The sequence below is a fragment of the Lithobates pipiens genome, unplaced genomic scaffold (genome assembly GCF_037356315.1).
Source record: "Lithobates pipiens isolate NorthernLeopardFrog02 unplaced genomic scaffold, aLitPip1_a1.2 Scaffold_22, whole genome shotgun sequence".
NCBI lineage: Eukaryota > Metazoa > Chordata > Amphibia > Anura > Ranidae > Lithobates > Lithobates pipiens.
Window position 1 is genome coordinate 146,868,366 of NW_027507784.1, and position 19,606 is coordinate 146,887,971.

The 19,606-nt window shown below is 41.3% G+C and overlaps 1 protein-coding gene across 4 annotated transcripts in view; it reads left to right on the forward strand.

Annotated features, from left to right (window-relative positions):
* The window catches only part of MAP3K13 (mitogen-activated protein kinase kinase kinase 13), a 230,377-nt gene extending 212,997 nt beyond the window's left edge, over positions 1-17,380 (forward strand). For all 4 annotated transcript variants that reach the window (XM_077448443.1, XM_077448442.1, XM_077448441.1 and 1 more), the window contains 3 exons: positions 402-1,164; positions 2,885-3,253; positions 9,545-17,380. In XM_077448443.1, the coding sequence (XP_077304569.1) occupies positions 402-1,164; positions 2,885-3,253; positions 9,545-9,643 (1,231 nt within the window). In that variant the 3' untranslated portion in view covers positions 9,644-17,380. The remainder of the gene's footprint in view (positions 1-401; positions 1,165-2,884; positions 3,254-9,544) is intronic.
* The last annotated feature ends 2,226 nt before the right edge of the window (positions 17,381-19,606 follow it).

Below are 19,606 nucleotides of genomic sequence, written 5' to 3' on the forward strand. Positions count from 1 at the left end.
AAGATTTATGACCCTCCATGTTTTTACTTAAAAGCCTAGTACATTTTGGAATAAATAAATAAATAAATATATCTAGATATATCTATATATCTATCTATCTATATATATCCACTAGCTTCTCATCTTGGGGAATCTATACCCAATTTTCCAGCTCTGATACCATGATTTGGCTATTATAAGACAGCTTTGAACTACAGAGCATAGTGCTGGAATCTTAATGTACTTAATAATAGATACTTCAAGATGGAGGAGGGATCTTGGGGGAGATCTTATAACTAAAGTTCCTAAAACTTGTAAAAACTCAGAGGGGGTTTGAACTGAATAGTATCATTGAAAAATAAGTTACAGTTGGGGGTTGGTTTACCCTATCGGAGAATAACCCTGAATTCATTGTTTATCAGGCCTGACCTACTGAAATCAGATGGCATAGCTAGCGTGGAGGCAAATGTACCCAGTTCATCTCCCATATCTGGAAGTCCAAAGATATCATCAAGTGGAAAGAGTCGGTATCGAAGCAAACCACGTCATCGGCGAGGGAACAGCAAGGGCAGTCATGGTGACTTCATCATGGGCATTTCAAAAAACCAGGACTCTCCTTCCCCTTCTCAAGCTGCTCGTCATCTTACTCCTGCATCTTCCCCATTTACTCCGCCAAGTCCCCGCCATGATCCAGTCCAGCCTGCATTATCTCGACATCAAACCCTTAATATGCATGGGCAGAATATTGCCAACTGTGCCAACAACCTGCGGTACTTTGGCCCTGCAGCTGCACTAAGAAGTCCTCTGAGTTGTCATGCTCAGAGGTGTATGTCTGGCTCTAGCCCTGACCTTCTCTCCAGCACCCTGGAGGCTGACAGCCGCTTACAAACAGAAAACTGGGAGCCCTGTCAGCAAGAATCTTATGACTCTTGCCTGAACTGTGTTGAATCCTCTTCTCAGCCCAACCTAAACCCAGGATCCTGGGAAAATTCTAGAAGTGAAAATCCAGAGATACGGAACTCTGAGAGAAACCCACCAGAGTCACCAAGGCACAATAATATGCAAGAAGGAACTCAGATGAGTGGGCTAGATCAGCTTCCTATTATCAGGGCAGCAGTTGGAGTGAGTTCTTTAACCATCCCAACACCACCTGCTCTCCCACGAAGGATACGCACTCTTAGAAAGGTAATTGCAGTCTATTTTCGTTTATACAATTGTAACAATGGTAATTTTAACCTTATATCTAATGTATACTTTATCTGCTAAAGGTATTGGGCATGTGGGCTATACATTTTTAGGCAATCTCCCAGCTGGGCCTGTCACTCATAGACAGAAGACAGAGCAGCGCGAGCGGCCGAAATGGCGTACAGCCGTTCGGGCTGCTCTGTCTTCTCTTCTGAGTGACAAGTGGATGTGATGACGTCCTCGCCAGGGACTGCCAGTCTGTGTAAGGTGGAGGACTGTAACAAAATCCCACCTCCAAGATAGATAGAACACTGATACATGATACATTGAATCAGTGTGACTTGTATCATAGGAGGCGGGACTTTGTTAAAGTGGGCGCCAGGATATTCAAATCCATGACGTGACAGAGCTCTGTGTGGTAAGGCTGTATTTTATTGGCACAGATCAGGCTGCATTTCAGGGGACTGGTAAGGCTGCATTTCATGGGACTGGTAAGGCTGCATTTCATGGGAACTGGTCAGGCTGCATTTCATGGGAACTGGTAAGGCTGCATTTCATGGGAACTGCTAAGGCTGCAGTTCATTGGCACAGGTCAGGCTGCATTTAATTTAGCTTGCTAAAGCTATATATTTTTTTGGGGGGGGGCTTTAGTGAATAGAAACAAATAAATGCAAAATTAATGTAATTTCATAGTTGGCAGTATTATTGTTTTGACATATAATAAAGCCCCCCTCTTGCTATCTATTAGTGGGGGAAAATTATCCTTTGCTTCCTTTCCCCACTACACCCTGTGACATGACACCTGGGGTTTCACAGGGAAAGAAAGTGAGAGGAAATCAGCCAACCAGCAACACGCACATCAGTGAACAACCATCAAAGGTTCTAACCCTCTTCTAACAGAGAATACATAGCTCACAACTGTCCCTGATTTGAAGCAATGTCCCTCTGTCCCTCAATCCTCCTCATTTGTCCCTCATTTTGGTCTTATCTAGTAGTATAGTTGTATATAAAATGCCCTTTTTATCTTTCAAAAAGTGTTTTCCAGTGCTAAACCTTTGATCCAAATTCTAAATTGCTGCATTTGTAAATTTTAAAAGCCAATATAAGGAATAGTAGTGGTAAAAAAAAAGCCCTTGTAGATTTAATTAAGCTTTATTTGTTGGTTAATTCTCCTTTAAGGGTGTGTGGCAGGGGGTGTGTCCTATGCCTACATACATTTGCTAGTAGGTTTCCCTCATTGCCATCTCAAAATGTTGGGAGGTATGGCGAATACTGTAAAAATGAACGTTAACGGGCTGTATTTGGGCTTTGAGCTTTGGGCTTTGGGCTTTGAACCAGTTATAGAAATGTGCTGTATGAACTGTAACTGTAGAATACCTGTTAAAGGGGTTTTCCACTTTTAAGGAGAAAAAAAAAAAAATGCAATTTTCAGAAGCAATGAGAATGTTCTGACTTGGAACTCATGACATTTGCTTAGTCAAGATTGTTGTACAAAGCATATCTTACACACCAGAATGCTTTTTGCTACTCCTTTTCAGCATTGACCAAAGCTATACCATGGTAAAAAGACAAAGCAATTTCAAACTCTCTAACATGTTTGAAGGTTTTTTTTTTATTGTTTTTTTATTATTTGCTCTACAAACTGCTGATAATTTCAAATTGGGAGATCCTAACTGCATCTTGGATATCTGAAACATTTACTTGTATGTCTGTTTCACAGAATGGAGATGAATCATCTGAGGAAGAAGAGGGTGAGGTAGACAGTGAAGTTGAGTTTCCCCGAAGACACCGACCACCTCGGGGCATGAAAAGCTGCCAGTCCTACTCCACTTTCAGTTCAGAAAATTTCTCTGTGTCTGATGGAGAAGAGGGGAACACCAGTGATCACTCCAACAGCCCAGATGACTTGGTCAACAGCCGCAAGGAGCCTTTGGGGGACAAGTTGGAAGACTTTCTATCCCAGACACCAGAAATCCCTATTGAGATCTCAACACAGTCGGATGGGTTATCGGACAAGGAGTGTGCAGTGAGAAGAGTGAAGACTCAGATGTCCTTGGGCAAACTTTGTGCCGAAGAGCACAGTTATGAGGTAAGGAACTGAGCTGATTGAAATGATCTGTGTTTCTGAAACCGCATTTTCTAAAGCAACTCTGACTTCAGATCAAAATTTTTTCAGAGACTGCTGACTTCAAAGAAAAGGATTACTACTTACCTGTCCTGTGCTGTGGTTCCATTTGCAGACCCCTACATCACTGCTATGTCCTTAAAGCAAATGGAACCACAGAGCCCAGCAGGAAACCAGGCATCTGAAACACAAGGAAGTGTGTTGGATGCAGATGTTTTTCAGGCAGCTTAGTTCTTTAAGACTATGAAGACTGATAGTATGGATAGGGTAAGTATTGGCGTTTTTTTTACAGCCATCCATTTTTTAATCACTTAAGCTCCAGAAGATTTTACCCTCTTTTTGACCAGAGCTTTTTTTTACTATTCAGCACTGCATTACTTTAACTGGTAATTGTGCAGTCATGGAATGCTGTACCCAAATTAAATTCATATAATTTTCACACACAAATAGAGCTTTCTTTTGGTGGTATTTTTTTATTTTTATATAATCTTTATTTATTAAAAACAAGGCATCACAGCTCAATGAGCATTGCCATTGGCATAATAAGCATATGCTGCACGAGTTATACATGTCATAGTATAAAACATTAAAAACGTGAATAACATAGGTATAATAAGTATTATAGCAGTAGGTATAAAAGGCTCAGCAATTACATAGCGGGGCAGTGGCTTCACAGGGAGTGAGGGGAACCCCGACCGCCCCATTGGCTACATTTAGGTGCCCAAATAGGAAGAATTGCAATACAGAAGTAGAATGGTAAGCTTCCCAAACAACAAGTAATTACAGTGTGCTAAAAAATTTTAAGGGCTGGCTCTCCTGGGAGGAGCGCAAGGGGGGGGGGGCAACAAAGATATGCTTCCAACTGACTGCCCCCTGCACGCCATCCGTAGAAAAGTATGGAGGGCAAGAAAGGGAAGATAGAAGAGCGGGAACATACCTTGAATCTCACAATTAATGCCACCTCTCACACCCAGCCTCTAATGCCATAGCAAAATTAGGTAAGTAGCTGAAAGAAAAACTTTTTTACCACATGCATCTAAGTTAGGTCTCTGTTCTTAATTGTAGAGGTTGATGGCTCTGCCAACTCCAGTAAAGTCAAGTCTAAACTAGAGGACACTTGTCCTGGGTCGGAAACATTCTACCCAAATTGACCAAGTGCTGGAGAAGCGGTTTCGGGTACCCCTGCAGGTGGCGATCCAGTCCACTTTATTTCACTCACCTTACGCCTCCATTCCTCCCTGATGCGGATTTGTGGTCCCTTCCAATAGACTGGGAGCAACCGCTTGGCTGCATTCAATAAATGAGGAAATGCACTTTTCCTGTATTGGCTAATTGGCATGGGAGGAATGGGCAAAAGGAAGTGAACCAGGGAGAGAGGGAAGTCTGGGTCCATGATGTCTCTAATCTGGGACTTAATGTCCTCCCAAAAGGGTCCCAAAAGGGTCCCAAAAGGGTCTGATCACCGTGCAATCCCACCAGATATGCAAGAGTGAACCTATTTCTATTCCTGGGTTTTGGAATTGATAGAGGTGGGCCATTTGGGCTGGGGTGAAGATGAGCTCCAAAACCTATTCCCAGGCTGTGATATATGTGGGCTTAACTTTGGAGTTGGCAAAGCCTACCAGTTGGTAGAGTTCGGAGACCATATGCAGAATCACTTCCTCTGCTATAAAAAGGCATTCAAAGGGCGTAAGGGTTAGAGATATCTCTTATGGAGCAGCTGTTGACCTCAAAGAAGAGGTGTAGTTTCCTATATCTCCAGAAGTCCATAGGGAAACTTCTGTGTCGATCCCGTAAGGTCTCAAAGGGCAGCAATTTACATTTCTGCAGAAGCTTACCACAGCTGGCTTTACTATCATCCACCCAGGGCCCAGAAAGGCCATCTGCTCCCCAGGAGAGAACTATAGAAACCCCCAAAATGGGGCCAATGGGGGCACAGGGTGTGCCAGGGCCAGCTTCAAATTGAGGCGATCCAATGCTGCCAGTGCATAAGTCATCAATGGGGAGGTAAAGTCCGACAACCCCCTGTGCTCCCGAGCCAGCCACTGGGCATAGGACAGGTTTCTACCCACCATGTATTTCTCCAGGGAGACTCAGAGTTTATACAGAGTGTGGAAGAGCCAGTTGAGTATCCTCTGGAGGACTATTGCCCCATAATATCTCTGAATGTCTGGTAGGCCCAGACATCCCTCGACTCTCGGGTGGTTCAGTACTCTAAGCGTGATTCGTGGTCTCCACTTGTTCCAGACAAAGTCTGAGAGCGTGCTGGACACTTGGGTAAAAAAAACTCTAGGCAAAGGGACAGGTATCATTGCATGTAAAACAGTATTTTTGGGAGGATATTCATTTTTATAATATTGACTCGCCTTAACCACGTGAAGGCTGTCTTAGTCAAGTGGGTCCTTTTTTACTGTTGCCAGCAAAGGGGGGTAATTGGCCGCTTATAAAGTGTCAAATCTATCCGTCAGTAGAATGCCCAAATATTTTAGGGATGACCTAGCCCAAGGGAACGGGAAGGCCGCTTCTAACCTACTAGCCAGGGAGGGTGGTAACTGAATAGGGAGCGGTCTCAGATTTTGTGTAGTTAATTTTAAAGTTAGAAAGTGTCCCAAAAAGTAGAAGGTCTAGCATCAAGTTGGGCAAGGAGAGCAGGGGATCTGTGAGATGGAATAGCATGTCATCAGCATACGCCAAGAGCTTGTGCTCTGTATTACCAGCCTTCACACTCTTGATATCCACGTTCGCCCGCACAGTGCGTAGGAAGGGTTCAAGCACCAGGGCAAAAAGAATGGGTGAGAGGGGGCACCCCTGTCTCGTGCCATTCCAGATCAAGAAGCTGGGGGAGAGGAGTCCATTCACCTTGCCTTGCAAACTCGGGTCAGCATATGCGTTTGTATTCCCAGGGTCTCTAACACCGCACATAGATAGGTCCAGTCGAACCGATCAAATGCTTTTTCCACATCAGTGGACCAGATCATATAGGGCAGGGAGTCCGGGGAGGTACAGTGCCTTGCGAAAGTATTCGGCCCCTTGAACTTTTCAACCTTTTGCCACATTTCAGGCTTCAAACATAAATATATAACATTTTTATTTTTTTTGAAGAATCACCAACAAGTGGGACACAATTGTGAAGTGGAATGAAATCTATTGGATTTTTTAAACTTTTTTAACTAATAAAAAAATGAAAAGTGGGGTGTGCAAAATTATTCAGACCCCTTGCGTTAATACTTTGTAGAGCCACCTTTTGCTGCGATTACAGCTGCAAGTCGCTTGGGGTATGTCTCTATCAGTTTTGCACATCGAGAGACTGAAATTCTTGCCCATTCTTCCTTGCAAAACAGCTCGAGCTCAGTGAGGTTGGATGGAGAGCGTTTGTGAACAGCAGTTTTCAGCTCTTTCCACAGATTCTCGATTGGATTCAGGTCTGGACTTTGACTTGGCCATTCTAACACCTGGATACCTTTATTTGTGAACCATTCCTTTGTAGATTTTGCTGTATGTTTGGGATCATTGTCTTGTTGGAAGATAAATCTCCGTCCCAGTTTCAGGTCTTTTGCAGACTCCAACAGGTTTTCATCCAGAATGGTCCTGTATTTGGCTGCATCCATCTTCCCCTCAATTTTAAACCATCTTCCCCGTCCCTGCTGAAGAAAAGCAGGCCCAAACCATGATGCTGCCACCACCATGTTTGACAGTGGGGATGGTGTGTTGATGGTGATGAGCTGTGTTGCTTTTACGCCAAACATATCGTTTTGCATTGTGGGCAAAAAATTTGATTTTGGTTTCATCTGACCAGAGCACCTTCTTCCACATGTTTGGTGTGTCTCCCAGGTGGCTTGTGGCAAACTTTAGACGAGACTTTTTATGGATATCTTTGAGAAATGTCTTTCTTCTTGCCACTCTTCCATAAAGGCCAGATTTGTGCAGTGTACGACTGATTGTTGCCCTATGGACAGACTCTCCCACCTCAGCTGTAGTTCTCTGCAGTTCATCCAGAGTGATCATGGGCCTCTTGGCTGCATCTCTGATCAGTCTTCTCCTTGTCTGAGCTGAAAGTTTAGAGGGACGGCCAGGTCTTGGTAGATTTGCAGTGGTCTGATACTCCTTCCATTTCAAAATGATCGCTTGCACAGTGCTCCTTGGGATGTTTAAAGCTTGGGAAATCTTTTTGTATCCAAATCCGGCTTTAATCTTCTCCACAACAGTATTACGGACCTGCCTGGTGTGTTCCTTGGTCTTCATGATGCTCTCTGCGCTTTCAACAGAACCCTGAGAGTATCACAGAGCAGGTGCATTTACACAGAGACTTGATTACACACAGGTGGATTCTATTTATTACCATCAGTCATTTAGGACAACATTGGATCATTCAGAGATCCTCGCTGAACTTCTGGAGTGAGTTTGCTGCACTGAAAGTAAAGGGGCCAAATAGTTTTGCACGCACCACTTTTCAGTTTTTTATTTGCTAAAAAAAGTTTAAAATATCCAATAGATTTCGTTCCACTTCACAATTGTGTCCCACTTGTTGGTGATTCTTCACAAAAAATTTAAATTTTATATCTTTATGTTTGAAGCCTGAAATGTGGCAAAAGGTTGAAAAGTTCAAGGGGGCCGAATACTTTCGCAAGGCACTATACGTGCCCAGTGGATAAGTTGTATTGCTCTAATGAAGTTGTCTCTAGCCTCCTGTCCCGTAATGAACCCTGTCTGGTTGGGGTGGATGATAAGTGGTATAAGGTGTTTCAGTCTGGTCGTAAGGATTTTCGGTCAAATTTTATATATTCTTGTTAAGGAGGCATATGGATCGGTAACTTTGGGGCATAGTAGGGTCCTTGCCGTCTATGGGGATCACTGAGATGTGAGCCAACAGTGCCTCTGGGGGAATTGTGGTGCCATATGCTATAGAATTAAAGTAGCTACACATCAATTCCAACAGCAGGGGTAAGAATAATGTGTAGTGTGCTTTGGTGGACCCATCAGGGCCAGGGCTCTTCCCGTTAGGCAAGGACTTCACCGTTTACTCAATCTCGGTAGAGGTAATGGCAGACTCTAAATGTAGAGCACTGTACATCAGTCAGCGGGAGGAAGGCCAGAAGCGATTAAGTAAGCCATGCTTATGCCGAAGTTCCGCCTGTTGGAGAACCTGAAGTATTCATGTTGATGATTAGAGGGGTTAGAGAATCCCAGTTCAAATCCCAGTTTAGTTGTCAGCTTTGAAGCAGATTGCTATACATGTACCTTCTAATTAGATGTACATGTAGGGTACAACAGCAGTCTCTAGTGGGTCTCTAATGTTCTTGATGTAATGGTCAGAAGCCCTTTGATGAAACTTCACAGTTTAGTGAGTCTTGGTGCAGCTGTCTGACGTGCTGTGCCCCCCTCGCCCCCAGAGTCCAATTCGCATTAAAAACATGGGTTTGGTTTGCACACATTTGCAAACACATATTTAAACTACAGAGCCCCGTCAAGGCACCTCAGTATTTTCTGTAGTCCTAACTCTAAATTTTGAGAGCCTCCACAGTGAAAGCACATGCATGCTAATGGATAGGCAGGTGAGCCTGGAGGGAGCCCATCCCTCCTTAAAGGCACAAGGGTGCCCTGGACACCCAGCATATAGCACCATGGCAGCAAAGGTGTCCAGTACATTCCCTCACCAATATTTCAACAGTACAAACAAATGGTCACTGCCCTCACCTAGAACTGGCCTTTGCAGCAAGGAGCGCATGGAAGGGCAACACATGCAAAACATAACCAAACCAAAGAAGTTCCCTGCTCAACTTACCGTTAAAAACAGAGGTTTAGTTTGCACACATTTGCAAATACATGTGTAAGCTACAGAGCCCCGTCAAGGCAACCCAGTATTTTTTGTAGTCCTATCTCAAAATTTTAAGAGACACCCAGCAAAGCTCATCATCCCTGCTGATTGGAGAGCCCTAGCTCTAACTTAATTGAGCATGTCAGGTTACTGCTTCCATAGAAAGAACAGCAGTGCTTCTCTGGAGCATGCTACTTGGGGTCCAGGCTTTTCTACTTTTGGATATGGCTACTTTACAAGAAAGTGAATTGTAATACTTTTTTTTTACATTACATTTTGTTTTAATGCACATTGAATGTATTTAGTCATTTAAAAGAAAAGTAGCACTGGACTTTGAACATCTGCCCATTTTAAAACTAAGCCAAAGTTTGTGCCATGACTTTTCTGACCTAACGTGAAATATTACAAAAGTATTAATTAGTATCTTTTCCTGTTTACAGAACCCAGGCAATTTTGAATCTGACTGTGATTCATCAGATGGAGAGTGTTCTGATGCCACTGTACGAACCAACAACCCTATCAACTCCTCTACCTGGTGAAAAAGTATTCAGTCTGCCATGAGGACTATTCACTTGCCCATATGTTTCCTACATCTAGTCCTGAACTGTTATAGCAAAGAAGACCCTCTACATCCTCTTCCCCTTCCGACCTTTCCACCACTAGTTGAGAGGCAGCAAATTGTTGTAAAGCAATATGTTGTTGGTCCTCCATTCCCGCCCTCTTTTAGAATTAGGAATAACTGAAGTCTGCAATAACGGGGGCCCAAAGACTTATGGAGGAGCCCTCCTCTAAATGAACAAGCTTCCTAAAGGGAGCATTCAAACCATGAATGGCAGGGATAAATATTTAAGCAAAATGTTCAAGGTACTGTAAAATTCCATATTTATTTTTATTTTGTGTGTGTTTGGACCCTTTTTATTGTAAGATAGACTAATAGGTGAAAAGTATATTGGCACTAAATGAACGGATCACTGGAGAAAAATGCATTGCAATGACTCCTGATGGACCTGCAGAGATGCCTAGAGGTTTTGCTGCTGTTTTTTAGGGACCAAATATTGACTTTATTTTTTCCAGTTTTATTTTGTCTTGAAGATTTGCCCTCTCAATATGAAGTCAGAGGGAGATGCAGAGGTTTAAGAACAAAGCTTGGAAAACAGTATCATTGAAAATAACCTTGTGGACAAATTTGACTTGGTCACTTCTGTTAGTATTGCTGCATGATCGTCTAAACAGTAACATGCTAGCAGATAAAAAATGAAGACAAAGACTGGCAGTTATCGTTTTGCATTTTCTTACCAAGTAGGGTTGTTTTTCAACAGAACTGTTGGTTAAGAAGTGGACCTTGTCTTCTACAAATCCCTTACCTTTTCAGTCACTGTTAGCAATGACTTGCAGGACATCTTTTGCCCATCCAAGTGAAACCCGGACCAGCAAGAAGTGCAGCCATCTTTAAGCTGCAGTGGGTGTATGTTTTGGGCAAGCTTTTGAAGACTTTGTTTGAAGACACCAGCACTTGGAAAACTCCTGTGATGTCTAGGTATTTTTTTGTTTCTCCTGAATATAGATCAGACATCAGGGGGCTGAGAGGTCACCTACCATCCCACTCAGGAGAGATCCCAGCCATATTGTCCATTGCCTCATGACGGTGACCTTTCCCCTCTCTCCATACACACAGGTCCACTTCCCATAGAGATGATGTCATTATCATTTCAACTTTCCTAATTGCCTAAAAGCACATGAAGTGAATTTAAAGGATTGTTGGGAATCAAGCATGCCTATATTATTCAAGGTTAGTGAAGCATTGAAGAACAGTCAGAATTCATCAGGTATGTGCTGAGGAGGTGATCTGACTAATATCCCATGATGCACTATCAACCATCAAGACACCGTACGGACTGGACACTTCATGGCCTCAGGAAGTGTCAGTGTTTTAACAACCTAGGAAAACAGGGGCAATCAAATACATATTGCAACCCGGAGGTATATATTTTTTGGCTTACCGTTCCCCTCTTTTAACATAATGTTGACTGGACATTTATTTTTATTTTTATTTTTTTCTTCAGAAATATGATCCAATTACCCTATGTGAGCTACTGCACTTCACTTACGTTACAGGGAACAGAGTTTCTTATTGGCTAATGCAAACATATTTGTTTAAAGCCTCATAAAAACTCATTCATATTGTGTTCTGAGAAGATCTTATTAATGTCAAGAGTTTTGCATGTCACACCGTGTCAACAACATCTACTTTATTGTGACATATCTCCAAAGTTAATTAGCCAATCAGAATTCGACATAGGAAGTGGATCATTCTTCCATTGATCGTATTATGTTTTTTTTCTTCTTATTATTATTTTGTATTTGTATATATTCAGCCATATTTTTACTATGGCAGGTAATTTATTTCCCTGAAAACCTCAGGACCCAGACTCAGGTGACTTGTGATTTAAAGAGGAGACCTTTTACCTGCAGGCAGTCATTTTGTAGGCTGGACTAACATTAATGGGAATGCAGACGATCAGTTCACTAGTGCAATCCACAAAATGGCTACCTCGATGAAGTGTCAGTGATGTGTCCACTTTAAATTCAGAGCACAGTTTTCTTCCAGTGTAAACCACAGCTCAAGCACCTGACTCTGGCACATGTTTATTACTACAAATTTGTTTACACATTTCTGTGAATTTAACCCATCTGCTGCCAGAGGGAACATCACAAGCAACATAGAAGATTTATTGCAATTCTGTGAGATCATGGGCAAAATATCGTACAAATGGTTTGAATTTACTTAAAAAACGAACAAAAAAAAATACATTATTTGGCTTAATTAGTAAGGCAAAATAAAGAATAGTGATTGCTTACAAAGTGCAGTAATCTATAGCTACAGATCAATCAGATTTCAGTTAACTGATGTTGAAATAGTGAATTAAGATTACTTACTGGTTGCTGTGGATTACTGCATTCTACACATTATTCATTTGTCTTTATAACTACACCCAGATATTTATTTGCAGGTGCTATGTGACCTTGGGATTCAAAACATAATTAAATTATTGATCTGTCAGAACTTAAACCAAACCGAATAATAAGGTGCTTACCGCAAAAATAACTCTAGACAGCCAACATTTGTAGTAGAAATAATCTGAGAACATCAAATGAATAATTCTACAGCATTCACAAACAACAAAACAGATAGTAAATATTGTTCTGTGCAGTCTATACCAGTGTTTTTCAACCCTTTACCAGTCAGGGCACCCTTAGAAATAATTTTCAGTCTCGAGGCACCCCAGTCTAGGTCTTATTGACATTACTACGTGTCAGGGAAAATGCGCAAAATGGCACTACATTCCCGACATGACGACAAACACACTGCTGTTTAGCAGGTAAGCAGGGGTGCCAAATGGTACCCTCAGGCATTGGCATGTGCGGTGCATTTTTTGTGCGGCACAATTTTAAACAAGAGGTTGGGGACTTCTTTCCCTGCGTTTCTGTGGGTAGAACGACCCATTGCTGCGCCAATCTGACCGGAAGTGGGAGTGGGTACGTGCCAAAATTATATACCCCCCCCCCCCCTCCAAAAAAAACATTCTAAATATGGGAGGGGGGAGGAAGATAAAAAAAAGGAACTTCCCCTTCTAGGGAAGTTCCGTTTTAACTTCTGGGTGTGAAAAATGTTTTAGCAGATACCTGCCATAGTTAGGGCAGTTTTTGGTCCCTTTGCCACGGCGCTCCAGAGGACTTTTTTGGAGCACCCTGGTTGAAAAACGCTGTTCTATAATATCTCACTGCTCTGCCTTACAGTTTCCAAAAATGTGGAACAAAAGGTGTGTTTACAAAACTGTCTATACACCAGCAGATGGGGCCACCCAACAGAAAGTTTTATAGCCATAATGGATAAGTGTTGCTCATACAGTATCTAACCTACAGACATTTTATACTTGAGCTGAATGAAATTCCATAAGGGTGCATAAGGAGTGTACTACTAGTACTAGTACAAAAATATTGATACAAAGGACAGCAAGAATCATTCAAAAACAGTATACATGAGCTAGTGTAGCCCAGTATGATAACAAATTCAGTTCCAGGCTTTGTTGCATGTTGCGTAGCCTTAAGGCTGGGTTCACACTGCTGCGGGGGGAGATCCGGATGTGATTCGCACCGCAAATCACATCCGATCTCCGTAGCGATGCGAGTACAGCCATACAGATAGTATGGCTGAATTCGCATCGCTCCCGCAGCAAACTCGCACGGGACCCTTTTTTTGGTCCGCAACAGAATCGGATCGCATGGGGGTTCACACCATGCGATCCGATTCGTGTGCGAGTCGGCAGATCGCACTGCGATATGCGGACGGATCTGGGGGTGTCATTAACATATCATTGATACTCCCAGCCGTCCGCATAGGGCAGTGTGAACTGCCGGCGGGAGTAATGCGATGCGGGAAAACGCCGCGGATTCGCGGCGTTCCCGCATCGCAGCGGTGTGAACCCGGCCTAAAGTGGAACTATAGACAAAACTTTTTTTTCAGTTTTAGAGCAAGAGAGGCTTTTAACCTCTGACAGATTTTTGTTTTTCCCATCTGTGTCCTATTGATAGATTTCTCTTCACACCCTGTCCCATGTCCAAACAGGAAGTGAGAGGAAATCCCTGCAAATTAAGAAAATTCCATGGGGACACCCAGGTCACCAGATCCAGTGTCCTCACTGTAAGATTCCCCCTCAAATATTTTTACGGGGACAACCCAAAATATGGGGTTTTCTTTTACTTTCAATGATAATGGTAAACGGAACATATGGAGAGGGTGAATAATCCTAATGAGGGCACAGACAGCAATAAAAACTGACATGTTCTAATGCCTCTCTACTCTATCAAAAACTAAAAAAAAAGTTTTGCCTTTAGTTATACTTTAAATACCCAAGATGGTCTAGGTACCAGCAACTGAAGTGAACAGCCTTATCTACCTGATAATTTTTGGAGGTATGGGCATCTTTAGCCAATGGCTCTTGCATTTTGTCATTTGTAGTTAAAAAGCAAAAACATTCTTATATAGACTTGTTATTGTCTCAAAGTTTAGCCATTACCTATACAGAGATAAGTTTGCTTGTGCTGTAGTGATGCCATTGCTTTCTAGTGATTTACCAGGGTGGACACTGGCTCAGGCATACAATGGCTGCCTTCATCAATGTGACCAACTCACTTTAAGATGGTGCTAATCCATAATTTAATGATATTTTACAATGATGTACAAATTGCATGCACAATATGTCCCAAGAGTATTTGTTTTAAGATGGGACAGGCAGCTCTTAGGTATTGTAGGATATGTTAGTCTTGTTGATGGGCATTTCATCTGCTTTCATTTTCCATTTCTCCTTTTCCTACCATACTCTGTGTTAGTTCACATCTGTTTGCATGTAGTCAGCTTTAGTATTTATTTCAGGAACCACTCATTTTCAGTTGGGTTTATGTACCATAACATTCATGGATAAGCGTGTAAAGCAGTCAGCAGTGTCATAAAAATGTTATTAGATTATAATAGGCTAAAACAGTCATACGCAAATGTGCACTTTAAATTGGAGTCTGGAGGGTTGAATTTGGTGGGTTGTTCTAGGGCAGTCATGGCGAACCTTGGCACTCCAGAGATATCTTTGAACTACATTTCCCATGATGCTCAACTACACTGCAGAGTGCATTAGCATCATGGGAAATGTAGTTCCAAAACATCTGGGGTGCCAAGGTTCACCATCACTGTTCTAGGAAAAGAGAGACAGATGACAGTGGATAAATGGAATGATAAATACAAATTTACAGTTTATAGGTGTCTGGCAGCAATAAAATATTTCGAAAAATAAATGAGCGATTTAATTTCCTTATCAGTGTTTGGATCTCATGATTTAGTGTAGCAGATCCAAATTTTAAGATGACAAACAATGGATATTTATTAAAAGTAGAAGCAGAGCTCCTTGGTGTGAAGTCACTGCAGCTTCACGTGGACATGTATGAGCATTCCTTTGTAGGCAGAATCATAAACGCTAGTACTGCCCATGTAACATATAACTGCTCTCACTCTTTGCATCAATATTTATTATTGGTTCCTTTATAGAAAGGAATTTTAAGTTACTGGTCCTTTAATTTCTATCTCCATTCTGAGACAAGTAAACCAGTGCAAGAAAAGGCTAATAAAAAAAAACATAGAAACTGCTTAGCCTGTTATAATTCTATACATGGCGCCCCGCATGACACCTCATCCAATGAACTTGCTTATGTTTGTCATTTTTTTTATTCTGTGTTGCATATTTTGCTCCATGAATCTGACTCGCTATGTTTCCGGCAGCAATAGGGTTAAAAATGGTGTTCTTTTTGGGTGCTAAAGGGTCCTGCAACTGCTGTTTTGCAGTGCTCTCTAGTAGAGAAAAGGGAGTGTGAATCTTTGTGTAGCACCTTAGGACGAATGAAGGGAAATGTTTTGTTATTATGGGACAGTATTGTAAGAACCTTATTTAATTTTATTTTGTTTTTGTCATGTAGCAGGACTACATTACAGTTTTAAGTTATGCAACATTTTAATTAATATTATTTCTGTGATTTATTTTCTGTAGATCAGAATTTCTTTGTTTAACATTTATCATGGGCAGCACAATGATTCCTTTGTTTAGAAAGGGAACAAATGGGTTTCATGATCAATTTAAATTATGTTTACTTGTACGTCTAGAGTGTCATTCATTGCTTAGGAAGGTGCTGTAATTCCAAGAATTTATCTTAATTTTATGAACAAACTGATTTTAAGGAGTCGTGATAGAACTGGGATGATAACCAGACTGATGCGTAACGTTCTTAATTGTTCAGCTGGGATCTGATTGGTTGGTACGACACCACACCACCATTTGTCCTTTGCGCTAACTAAAGTATTTGATCCCTTTCCTTCTGATTTCCAAATATAACTGTATGTTGGAGGTACAGCAGTGGATTTCTTATTATACATTTACCAACATTTTGAGATGATTTTATGTCTCGCTTGTTTCTAATATACAGTATCACTTTAATAAACATACATGAGGATTGCAGACATAGGCATCCTTGAAAAAGTTTCTGATTTTCCTCCCATTATGTTTGTGCTTTACAGAAGGTATGATAAATAAATAAAATGCTGTTAAATGTTATCAAAGGTCTCTGAGTTTACTGTATTGCTGTTAATGCAGACCATATATCCGGGGAAAAGTAATTTAATTATTATACCTAGAGTGGGCCTTGCAAATACACACAGAGTAAGCAAATTGTGAATTAACCAAGTGCAGCAATGACGTGTACGTTTCTTAAGGCATGTTCCTGAATTTACTCATTAATATTAGTTTAGTGATGTCACTTCAAGGTCTGTTCAGGAAAGAAATGAAAAAATCACTGATGATTACAAAGCATAATAATCCATTGCAACAAAACAGATCATTTCAGTCCTATGAATTGTTTGATTGGTAGCTCTGGGTTACTATACTAGAACCTTACCACTGAATACATTTGTCCGTATGAATTAACAGTTGTCATGAAAATCCCTGGGATTCACAAAAAGGCCTCCTATTGATTGTCACAAAATAGTGACTATTGCAAAGCTTATTTATACCTTAAGGTGGCAGTGTTGTAATACAGAATATAGTTACCAAGAATTCTGAAATGCATTCTAGGATGGGACATCCTTTATCATTAGAACTAAAAAATAAACGATATATATAAAATTGGAGGACAGGTGATCTGGATTTACTGTTAGTTTTTCACTGTGTGTAGTTGAGAGGTTCACTTTACTTATGTTATCTATAGTTCCCCTAGCTATATATAGATTTTCTCCTTCACCTCTGCACTATGTAGATATATAGAAGGTGCAAAGAAACACTGTAGAAAATAATGCTGTGCACTAAGAATGTGGGTAGGATTGTAGCACCCCTTCAATGCCAGCTGCTAGTTATCTGTAATGGCAGTGCCTCCCTAAAAAAAAGTACCATGTGTTCTGCATTAAGGAAGATCAGGTCTGTACATTTATTGTCAAAGTTAGGCAGCACATTCTGTTAGTAGGGGGTCAGTGGCCACATAAGTTATCCTCTGTGTAAAGCCATTTTTGTGACATATATTCTTTCTGTTCCTGACTTTATTCCATATCGATTGTGTCTTTCTGTCCTATTTCTACATCTATCATTGGCCCTATGTGACATTTCCTTCTTGTTTGTATGGGGACGGGAAATCAGAATGATTATCAAATCAAACAAAAGCATGGAATTAAAAGCCAGTGTACCTTACTGAGTTGTAAGCGTCTTTATTTGCTGACCCCTCACATAGGAATATGGACCGCTGCTCTGCACAAGTGTAAGAATACAGTTTAAAATATAACTAAAGCTTATACCTTAAAGTGTAACTCCACTTTCCCTCTGGGTGATCTATGTACATTACAAGGATTTTTACAAACTTTGTTGCAGATTCTTACCTTTTGTTATTCTGAAGAAATCCATGTGTATTTGTCTGTGTCCATGTACAGAGTGAGTCTAATGGGAGTGGTTTTGTAATTATCAATCAGCTGCTGCACCTGCAGGTCTCTAATGAGGAAAATTGCAGCGTCTGCACCCCTAGACGTGATTTTCTGTTGGGAGTATCTCACCAAAGGTTACATTTTTGTTGCAGGGGATGCCTGAAATCTGACTTGCATCTTAGTGCAGACATCTGGGAAAATCAGTAAGCCAATCACACAAGCAGGAAATTGTGTTTCTGGGGAGCGTTCTGTACACATTCTGTCTACAGAACCCATCCAGTTAGCCATATTGCATTTTACAGAAAATTACAGCGCTGCAGATTGAAAAGGAAAGGTCATTTTTAATAGCATTCAATTACAATATGACTTACACTACTGTTCAAAAGTTTGGGGTCACCCAAACAATTTTGTGTTTTCCATGAAAAGTCTCACTTATTCACCACCATACATTGTGAAATGAATAAAAAATAGAGTCAAGACATTGACAAGGTTAGAAATAATGATTTGTATTTGAAATAACATTGTTTTTACATCAAACTTTGCTTTCGTCAAAGAATCCTCCTTTTGCAGCAATTACAGCATTGCACACCTTTGGCATTCTAGCTGTTAATTTATTGAGGTAAGCTGGAGAAATTGCACCCCACGCTTCTAGAAGCAGCTCCCACAAGTTGGATTGGTTGGATGGGCACTTCTGGCGTACCATACAGTCAAGCTGCTCCCACAACAGCTCAATGGGGTTCAGATCTGGTGACTGTGCTGGCCACTCCATTACCGATAGAATACCAGCTGCCTGCTTCTGCTGTAAATAGTTCTTGCACAATTTGGAGGTGTGTTTAGGGTCATTGTCCTGTTGTAGGATGAAATTGGCTCCAATCAAGCGCTGTCAACTGGGTATGGCATGGCGTTGCAAAATGGAGTGATAGCCTTCCTTATTCAGAATCCCTTTTACCCTGTACAAAGCTCCCACCTTACCAGCACCAAAGCAACCCCAGACCATCACATTACCTCCACCATGCTTAACAGATGGCGTCAGGCATTCTTCCAGCATCTTTTCATTTGTTCTGCGTCTCACAAACGTTCTTCTTTGTGATCCAAACACCTCAAACTTGGATTCATCCGTCCACAACACTTTTTTCCAGTCTTCCTCTGTCCAATGTCTGTGTTCTTTTGCCCATCTTAATCTTTTTATTTTATTGGCCAGTCTCAGATATGGCTTTTTCTTTGCCACTCTGCCCTGAAGCCCAAAATCCCGCAGCCGCCTCTTCACTGTAGATGTTGACACTGGTGTTTTGCGGGTACTATTTAATGAAGATGCCAGTTGGGGACCTGTGAGGCGTCTGTTTCTCAAACTAGAGACTCTAATGTGCTTATCTTCTTGCTTAGTTGTGCAACGCGGCCTCCCACTTCTTTTTCTACTCTGGTTAGAGCCTGTTTGTGCTGTCCTCTGAAGGGAGTAGTACACACCGTTGTAGGAAATCTTCAATTTCTTTGCAATTTCTCGCATGGAATAGCCTTCATTTCTAAGAACAAGAATAGACTGTCGAGTTTCAGATGAAAGTTCTCTTTTTCTGGCCATTTTGAGCGTTTAATTGACCCCACAAATGTGATGCTCCAGAAACTCAATCTGCTCACAGGAAGGTCAGTTTTGTAGCTTCTGGAAGGAGCTAGACTGTTTTTAGATGTGTGAACATGATTGCACAAGGGTTTGCTAATCATCAATTAGCCTTCTGAGCCAATGAGCAAACACATTGTACCATTAGAACACTGGAGTGATAGTTGCTGGAAATGGGCCTCTATACACCTATGTAGATATTGCACCAAAAACTAGACATTTGCAGTTAGAATAGTCATTTACCACATTAGCAATGTATAGAGTATATTTGTTTAAAGTTAGGACTAGTTTAAAGTTAGCTTCATTGAAAAGTACAGTGCTTTTCCTTCAAAAATAAGGACATTTCAATGTGACCCCAAACTTTTGAACGGTAGTGTATGTCGCAAT